General features: G+C 39.3%; 1 protein-coding gene across 3 annotated transcripts; it reads right to left on the bottom strand.

Annotated features, from left to right (window-relative positions):
• Positions 1-1168: 1168 nt before the first annotated feature.
• Positions 1169-7494, bottom strand: npm1a (nucleophosmin 1a). Of its 3 annotated transcripts, none has more exons than XM_034606825.1 (11): positions 7267-7494; positions 5933-6012; positions 5065-5184; positions 4869-4962; positions 4657-4772; positions 4510-4562; positions 3266-3317; positions 3092-3178; positions 2905-3018; positions 2723-2797; positions 1169-2274 (listed from the first exon to the last, which is right to left on the bottom strand). In XM_034606825.1, exons 1-11 carry the CDS (start codon positions 7313-7315, stop codon positions 2224-2226), a joined length of 891 nt encoding a protein of 296 aa, XP_034462716.1. In that variant the 5' UTR covers positions 7316-7494; the 3' UTR covers positions 1169-2223. The 3 variants fall into 3 exon arrangements, with proteins under 3 accessions (XP_034462716.1, XP_034462718.1, XP_034462717.1); XM_034606827.1 differs by having other exon boundaries at positions 2905-3015; positions 3098-3178; positions 7267-7435; XM_034606826.1 differs by having other exon boundaries at positions 3098-3178; positions 7267-7434.
• Between the last annotated feature and the right edge of the window lie 1954 nt (positions 7495-9448).

Raw genomic sequence — 9448 nt, 5'->3', positions numbered from 1 at the left:
TTCTTTTTGAAGCACTTTGTAACAACAGTTTTTAAAAGTCCTATGCAAATAAAGGCATTATTATCTTTGTTACATTATTTTTACTGAGGAAAAACACTTCCACAAGGGTATTAAAATGAATGAAATCCTGCTAACAAACACATCTTTAGATTTTCTTCAATGGGTAAACACCTGCAGTTTCTGAGCATTAAAAAAAAATAAAAACCCTCTCCCACCTCAAGCACTCTCTCTGTATCTCTGTATAACACAGTACAGGACCATTCAGCTGTCACATGACTGCACGGCGATAAAAAACATTCGATCAAGGTTCACATAGTGCTCAACAACCTGCACATTAAACAGTGTGTTCCAGTCTGCAATAGGCGAAGCAGATGCAGTTTGTATAAAAAGAAACAGACCACTATCCAACATTGTCAGCCACAATGTTTTTAATGTTCTGACACTAAATAAATCCTTGGTAATAGATTGTGAAAATGTCTGTACGGGAATATTAAATGGTGCAGTATAATCTAAAAAATGTTAGTCTTGTATGTTTGTATAAGAATCCTGGTAGATTTGTAGTTTCTTAACTTTTGATAGTTATATTGTTAAGTACTGATAAGGAACCAGTCTATTTATTTTCATCATTTCTGGGCTATAGTTATAGGTGACACAGCACGACGCCTTCAGGGAAACTGGGTTAACTGGGTTCTTACTGACCTACTCTGCTACTCTCCCTTGATCGGCAGTCAGCTAACACAAACCCGAGAGAACATGTTACTTAATAAGGGATAAGTACTGGAAGCCTTTAAAGCCCTAACCATACTCAGAGATGACAAATCATACAAGCTCAAAGTCTAAACAAAGAATTTAAGATGGACTAATTTCATGTGTACTTTGTGGAATATCAGTACATAATCTACACGATTGTCCACGTGGTTCTCAAACTACAAATTCTGCAACCTTCAGTCTACATGCAAATAGACAACAATTATGTATATAGTATCTCAAAAGATGTAAGTGGACATTCCCATATATAACCCAAAGATCAACGTACTGGATTGGATCCAAAAGTTGAATTGGAACATCCTGAAATTTTAACAAGGAGGCATTTAGTAAAATCATTAACAGATTTGTCTTCAACATGTCCACAGCTTTTTATTCTCGCTGCACAGAAACAGAACAGTTGTAATGAAGCCATATCCTTTATTGAATCAATCTCATTGACGGCGAGCCTACACCCAAAGCATATTTAAATCAAACAAACGCATTAGTTTCTTGCAAACATGGAATGAGCTGCTTCTAACAGGCCAAATGCACAAACATTTACACCATCAATTCAACTTCAAACGATCAAGAGAAATGGACTGAATTATAACAGCAGGTGGGATTTTATTGTATAGAACATCTCCACACCTGCAATATCTGGTTTGAAGAGATTTAGCAACGTAAAAACAACAAACCCTTTCAAATTCCTTCATGCAGTCTGTCACCCGATGTGCAAATACTTAAACTTTAGCCTGTTGGATATCAGCAGTCGTGGCAACATAAAGCAGATAGACCAAGAGAGCAGAGGTGGAAGGTGCTGCTCTTATTTCTCTTGGCTCTAAAAGGTTGATGGGAGCGTTAAACCAAATGGTGGACGGACGGTAAAATGGAGGAAAATGGCAAGAACCTTTCAATTCAGACAAAATCTTCCAACTGAAAAAAAAGCATGTGAAGGAATCTCAGCAGCATAAAAAGTCAACACATTCCAAAAAGTGCAGTTCTTTGAAGTGCTTGGTGGTAACTCACCAAAGCGGATGTTTTATTGAATGAAAAGAAGTTATTTTGAACTGCCCTGTTTCAAGTCTGTGTGTCATTTTAGGTGTAATGAAATGTATTTTTTTAATTGTTTTTGCATTCAATGCTGCCAAAAAAAATGTTAAAAATCTAGTGAGAAATTTATTTACACATCGACAAAGATGCAAATTTGTACGTCTTTTCTCCTAGGGTTTATTCAACAAACCAAATAATATCTCTGCCCCAGTGAGAAATATGGAGGTGGAAACATGATGCAACATCATCGTGCACGCTCGTCAGCCACATCACTACCTGTACAGTCTCTTCATGCAGGAGGGCAGACGGAGGCTGGATAAGACTTTGAATGGATTCATGACGACTGGAAGGAACCGAGTGTGGCTACAGAGATGCGATGATATAAACGAGTCATAAAAAGAGATAATAAAACTGTTGTGTAGGCTGTTATTTAGCATCCGTCACCGCCTGTCTCCACTTCCACAGCTCCGCAACGTCCTAAGGGAAAAATAAAAATAAACACATTTTAAAAAAGGCTGTTAACTTGATGGAGTTGAGTTGGCAATATTAAATCAAATCCAGATCTGCACAACCAAATAATTTAGGGTATTTCATTTAATGTTTCTTCCACGGTCCCTGGTGGTAAGAAGAACTACATGGTCTGTAAAGCAGAACACACTGGAGCGTTTAACCACAACCGTGTCCGAGGGATCTGTGGCTTTTCTATGATTGGCCATCTTTGCACCTAGATTTTATGACGAACCTTGTAACTCTGGTGGTGAATAGTGCTATAGAAGTAGTTTATTATTACTCTATTGAAAAAATTAAATGATAGGAGTGAGGAGCAGTAAATATGCCAAATATATTAATGTTAACAAGTGGGTTCCTAATAAGTAGGGAAGAAGGGTTCCTAAGAGTTTAAAGCAACTTTAACTCAGTACTATACCTTGGCTTCAGAGACTTTGTAACCGTGCTTCACGAAGTTCTCAAACTTGGGCTGAGCTTTGGGTAATGTCACTCCCTGTAAGAAAACAATTACAATTCATCAGCGGATTTAAATTCAACACTTTTACAAACAGTATTGAAACAAATAGGCATTTTTTAATAAAAAAGGACAAAGACACCAACCTTGTTAACTGCCTCCATAATCTTGGCTTTAATCTCAGGAACTGTGAGAATTGCCTTGGGAGTTGTTGGCGTTTTAGGTGACCTGGTACCTTTACCTTTAGGGGTCTTCTCCTGCTGAGAACATAAAACATTTCTTACATAGGACACAAACTATTCAGTGGATAATAAGAAGTTAATTTGTACGAACCGTTGCCTGTTTTTTAGCTGGAGTGTTGGGTTTGGGACTCTTGCCATTCTGAGCAGGGGTCTTTTGTTTGGATGGTGTTGGCTTGGCCTGTAAAAAGACAACATGCAACTTTAATGGGAGAACACTTCGCTTTATTCAGCTGCTACTAAGTGACTGTCAAAGCTGTTAATTTACCTTAACAGGCGATTCTTCCTCCTCGCTCTCATCCTCCTCATCATCACCATCCCTAAAAGAAAGAAAAAACCATCAGGATAACAAAAACAAAAATCCCTGCAAAAAGACAGTCGCACTCAAATGTCTGACCCATTATAAAAAGTGTATGTTTGAGAAGTTTTCTAAAACGGTTGTGGTTCATATGTAGGAGGCTACAATATTCTCTGTACACATGACGAGATGCTCTTCAATGTGACCCGTTTTCTTTAACCAAAAAACTTAAAAGCCAAACCGGTCCAAATTATTGTCCCCAGTGCTGCACCACAACCTGTCACAGGTATAACTCAAATTTACATGTCTTTTTCATTGAGAGAAAACAGGAACATCTATAAAGAATCACCTTCTTAACAGATTCAATGGAAAGTTAAACACATCAGAATCCCATTAATGCAGTCTTGAACAAAGACGACCAAGTTTAGTGCCAAAATCATAAAACAGTCAGCTGCTGTTATAAACACTGAAATAGGCTTTACTTGCTGTTATCATTGCTCCTGTTCACACTGGCCAGTGACAGATTCTGTCACTGGCCAGTGTGATTCCAAGTTTCTGATTCCAAGGGAAGAAGAGAACAAAAGCCAGAGTTCTCTACCATCCCTTGCTTTACCATCACAGCAAAGGCAAAGCAATAAAAGGATGGATCAAGAGAATAAGTAGTGCAATCATAAAATCAATCCAATAAACTCAGATAGAGATGTCCACTTGAGTTGTCAATTCTGAATGCAGAATACCAATCAAAGATTCTGATGAACTGTTGAAATTATTAAATTTTTTTGTTGGAATGGAGGAAGAACTGTGGATCTTCCACGATCCCCTCAACATGCATCAGCAGGGATTTGCTAATAGTATGAACAAAAAAGATAAAACCGACAAACCGATGAAAGTGAAACTCTTGATATCAGTACCACCTGGTGGCCTCAAGAGGAGCTGAATCAGCTGAATGTTCCAGGAGGAGCGACCTCAACATGCAGTTAGAAACTTTGAGTGTTTGATCCCAAATCTTAAATTGATGCCAGGGGTCAAGCTGTTCAGGCACAATATATATGTATATATATATAAAATATTTGATGATAAAACTATTTCTGATGTTAAGTGTTATTATCACAGGCGAAAACTGCATAAGATAGTTTTTGATCTTCGATAGTGCACCACACTGTGTTTGTAATGGATTTGACCATCGTGCCAATATGTGAAACCCTGACACTCACTCATCATCATCGTCGTCATCGTCATCCTCCACAATTTCCATTTTCATCTTTTTCTGGAAGGAGGTAAAACACGAGTTGGTCATTTCAACTGAGACAGATTTGAAACTGAAGCTACAATGATGAAGTTGTAAAGGCTGTAAAACAAACCTGGGACTTGACCGCAGGAGAGGAAGCAGGTCTCTTCTTCGATGTTGCGACTTCCTCTTCTTCCTCCTCCTCCTCATCATCATCTTCTTCATCAAAAGACTGCTCAGATTCCATCACTTTAGACACAAAAGAATGGAGTGGTGAAGAATGGTTTGGTTGTGCACATTCCTAATCACGTCAAACACCCTGACACTCTTGTCACAAATACTCACTGACGAGGTGCTGTCCACTGATATGGATCGGACCAGAACCCGCCTTGAGACGGAAAACTGCTGGAGGTGTGATTGTGAAGCCACCGAGACAAACCTGCAACGAGAATTCAGATTTTAAAAATATACTTTATTCCCCCCAACGCAGTTTGTTTAGTGCGTCTGTACATAAAACGCAGCCAAGAAGGCGTTTACTCACGCTGGGCAGGGTCGAGGGTTTCAGTGAAACCAGTGCTGCCTTAATTTTCTGACCCTCTGTGTCTTGTCCTTCCACCTCCACCATGTGAAGTTCGTCTTTTGTGGCGGGGTCCACGCAGGCCTAAAGACGACAAGAACGGACTGTGATTCTATGTTCAGAGCCCATCTGATGACCATCAAGTGCTAAAGCAATCTTCTTAAGTACCACCCTCTCATTTTGGATCTTGCATTATGGGCATCAATTGTTGATACATTAGAAAACGGAGCGTTTTTTTGTAAAATAAACAGAAAGGTGCAACCATACACAACATTTTATCTATTTATTTGACTGGCCCACCGCAATATTCTAGAGGACAAGACAGGGTCGTTGACCTTAAACATGTCAAAACCAAGAAAACATGTTTCATATCAAATCACGAAAAGCAGCAAATTCTTCAGAATACTTGAAAATAGGTGGAAACAGTATTTGTCTTAAATAATTGTTTAGAGAATTTACCAATTTGCAAAACAGTTGCAGGTCAAGCTTAAAATTCCAATCGACTAATAATTGTAGCTCCAAAAATCATTCAAAAACTATATAACCTCCTGTCCAATTGTTTGTTGATTTGTAAGCAAGATAACACAAAAACAGGTCGTCATGAAACTTGGAAGGATGTGGTATGGGAAGGGAAGAAATTCAGTTTTATCTTTCTTAACTTCCTTTATCATTGTGAGATGGGGAGTTTTTCCATCTTCTCAGTTTTCCCAGGGAATAATTAGTGGTTTTAATTAATACATGTTGAACCTTGGCAGACGGATGCGCTCTACCGAGTGTCTTTCTAGTTTGGTTCTTCTTATAAAACGGACACATTGGATGTCTGGGTACTTACCATCCTCAGATCTAGCTGGTGCTCAAAGTCGTCATCCTCAGGATTGAACACCACCTCTTTTCCAGCTTCCAGCACACAGCCTGTTACAAAAGATTTAAAATAATAGTTAATGAATGAACACAAAGTTTCCCAACAGCAGAAAGTGGAGGCATATGAATCTAATGGATTAGTCACTGTCTTAAAAACGTTTCTGTAGGCGAGTGTAAGGTGCTGTATTGCCAGTGCACACAGGGGGGCGCCATACAAACGGCTGATAATGAATATCTCCACATGGCCCGGGCAAAAGGAAGTTAGGAGAAACATCTTTAAAATCATTTCACAGCAAACTACGTCTGTGTGGTGAAAATTCAACTGTGTTAGACTGAAGATGCTTCATGAAAAATATTTTTACTGTTGTAACAATGGCAGATAAACACCATTTAATTGTACTCTACTTACGCAGTTACATGTGTATCTAGTTCAAATCAAAGTGATGATATTTCTAAGGGAAGGACATTATAAGATAAGTAAAGGTATAAAGAGTACTTTGCTGTACATCAGTGGCAGCACGTGTCTCAAAATACTCTATACTCCTCCTGGGAGACAATTGTCAAAGTGATTTTCCGGATTTACTTGTTATTTAAATTAAATACTACATTTTAAACAAGGCTGGGAAATGATTTATAACATGGCAGATGTTTTAAAAAACATGGTATTATAATCTTATTTTTCTCCTCTTGTTAAAACCCATCATGTAAGGTCAGACTGGGAGATGATCCAACCAAACCAATAGTCCTGCAGCTGTATTGTGATTTAACTCGTTGGTTTAACACTGATTTCACTGACTGGATTGAGTCAAAGCCAAAGAAAGTGACGTTTTAGAGGAGAAGTCAACGTGGTCCTCGCGAGTTTCACCCACGTTGAGATGATTTGAGCCCGACGAGCCAAAAAACCATCAGCTCATACTTTAGCCAGAGCTCGACCTCAATCCCACTAACACGCAGGTAAAACCACACAGACGTTTTAGAGTCTGGCGGAGAGGAACGTGTGAAATATCAACAGTGAGGAAGAGAGACGGGCGCCGCCATGTTGATATCGAACACGTGTTCGACCGCGTTGTTGAGCGGGACTCGGCGAACCCGCGGCTACAAGTACACACACGTTACTGACACGTACTATTAGCACGTGTGTGAATGTGATACAAGTGTTAAAATGACAACCGGACCAGACATGTTACAGAAACCTGCGCAGCTACATTCCACGTGTCCTGATTGTGTGTGTGTGTGTGTTACCAGCAGAAGTCAAATGAGGACACACTCTCTCTAACACTACACACAGACACACGTTTTTCTCACCGTAAAGGAACGTCTGTGGCGCCATGGTTTCCTCGTCTAACCCGTTCATTGTGGATGTTGATGCGGAGTCGGTCCGGTGCTGCTCTTCGGATGTGGAGGACTAACCAACTACTACCGCTGCTAGTTACTAGCTAATCAGCGAACCCACGTGTCCCGCCTCCTCTCTTCTTCTGCTCCCGCTGAGTGCAGAGGCCGGAGACTCACAGCGACACCCTGCGGTGCGACGGTGTGGGAAAGACCACATGTTAACTTATATATATGTACTGTAGTATCTGATAGCTTTGTATTATTCTATCTATCTATTAATTTTATCAATATTTAATCTCTATGCCATTATTGATTAATATATATTTATTTTTGTCTTAAATGATATATATATATATATATATATATATATATAATATAGATAGATAGATAGATAGATAGATAGATAGATAGATAGATAGATAGATATGATATATAGATAGATAGATAGATAGACACACATTTTCCTTGATTCATGGATCTTAATGAAAGTGTTTAAGGGGCTGATATTTATGAATGTGTGCAATTTGGTACAGATCCAAATACAAACCCAGATCTTTTGACTTTAAATGTGGTTTCATAGGGGGCCTGTATAGGCCTCGGCAGATATATGCTCTGTTCCTCACTTGTTGATGGCAGGAAATTTATTTAGTTTTTCAGAGAGTAAATGCAACTGCTTCATCCAGTTTGAATCTCTGTGCGTAGGCTGCATTAATATGGGGTGTCATGGCTTGGCAGGCTTTCTCTTTGAATAGCTGACCAGACATTAATGTGTACAGAAATATGGATTAAATTGAATTAAAGGAAAACCTGTCAGTGGAGACCTTATAAGTTGTGATCGGGGGACTACAATAATTCACACAATTTTCATATCTATCAAACCATTCAGACTAGTAAAAGTAATCCCTCTACAGAAGTATCAGCATTCATGTTTCTCCACTTATTTATTTGGTTTTTCCTATGATGATTATCAACACTTTATATGTTGTAGGGTCAGAAATGCTGGTTTCTTAAGAGCGCACAGAATAAATGCACGCGGACAAAAACCAATGGACACACAACCATACACGTTTGCACAAAGGAAAGAACTCAGTTTGAGAATTTACATATTTATTATTGTATGGCTTAGCATCATTTAGATTGTGAGATATAACAACTCTGCTCCAAACCAAGGTATCAGAGATCTGCGGGGGGGCTGTGATGTTAGAGCTGCTCCACCGATGGCGAAAAGAACAGCAATTAATATTTCAAAGCTTAAACTACTACAGCCTCGTGAGTTTTCTATCACAGTCATGCTTTCAAACGCACCGTGACTCACAGCAAACCATCTGCATGGAGCTGCAACAGTCTGCAGGCGCCTGTATACATCAGCGTGACATCACAGATTCGGTTCGGAGGGGAGGAAGCAGCGCAACCTGTTCACATGTACAGATGGAGCCGTCCTCAGTGTCGTCCAAATATCACATTCCAAAGCTGACATTCAGTCGTGTTTCCCTGCAACTCTCTCACGACTTTTCTCAAAGCAGGATTCCACCCAGCGACCGACATCGAGAGATCGGTATGACATACAAATATATGTTATTCACATCCCTGTTGCCGTCTGCAAGTGCAAAACTAAGTCATTGGTTTTATGATTTAAAATTCTTCATTATTATTTAACATCTTAGAATTGCACATTCTCATCGAATGTTTAAACATTTTTCCACAATACCTTTTATTAGACAACACATCGATTTGTTCACAAGAAGCAAAACAGCGGGTGAAAATATAAAAGAATGGATCCCCTTCCTCTTTCCTTCTTTTTCACTAAAACCTTAGATCAAGCAGAGATGGACAGACACACTCACGCACAATAAAAGACCCCACGAAATGTGCTGCTTTCGAAATTGTACGATTTTCTACCGAAAGCTTTAGACAGACACGGAACAACAAGCATTGATTTGACTCAGCAGGCAAGCGACAGCCAGGCCAAAACAAACAGTACAGGGAGGTCACTGCAGCAGTGGAGCCAATACGTGACATTAGAAATATGCCATATCACTCATGGCTAAAGTCCTCATGGCTAAAGATTTGAAGATAAATCAAAAGCTCTTGCAAAAGCATGCATTTATTTTTTGGCCACAAAAAAAAAGGAAACAAATAGTTCTGCTGGTTGAAC

Source organism: Hippoglossus hippoglossus, chromosome 14 (assembly GCF_009819705.1).
Source record: "Hippoglossus hippoglossus isolate fHipHip1 chromosome 14, fHipHip1.pri, whole genome shotgun sequence".
NCBI classification, from domain to species: Eukaryota; Metazoa; Chordata; class Actinopteri; order Pleuronectiformes; family Pleuronectidae; genus Hippoglossus; species Hippoglossus hippoglossus.
This window is presented reverse-complemented; position numbering and strand designations above follow the sequence as displayed.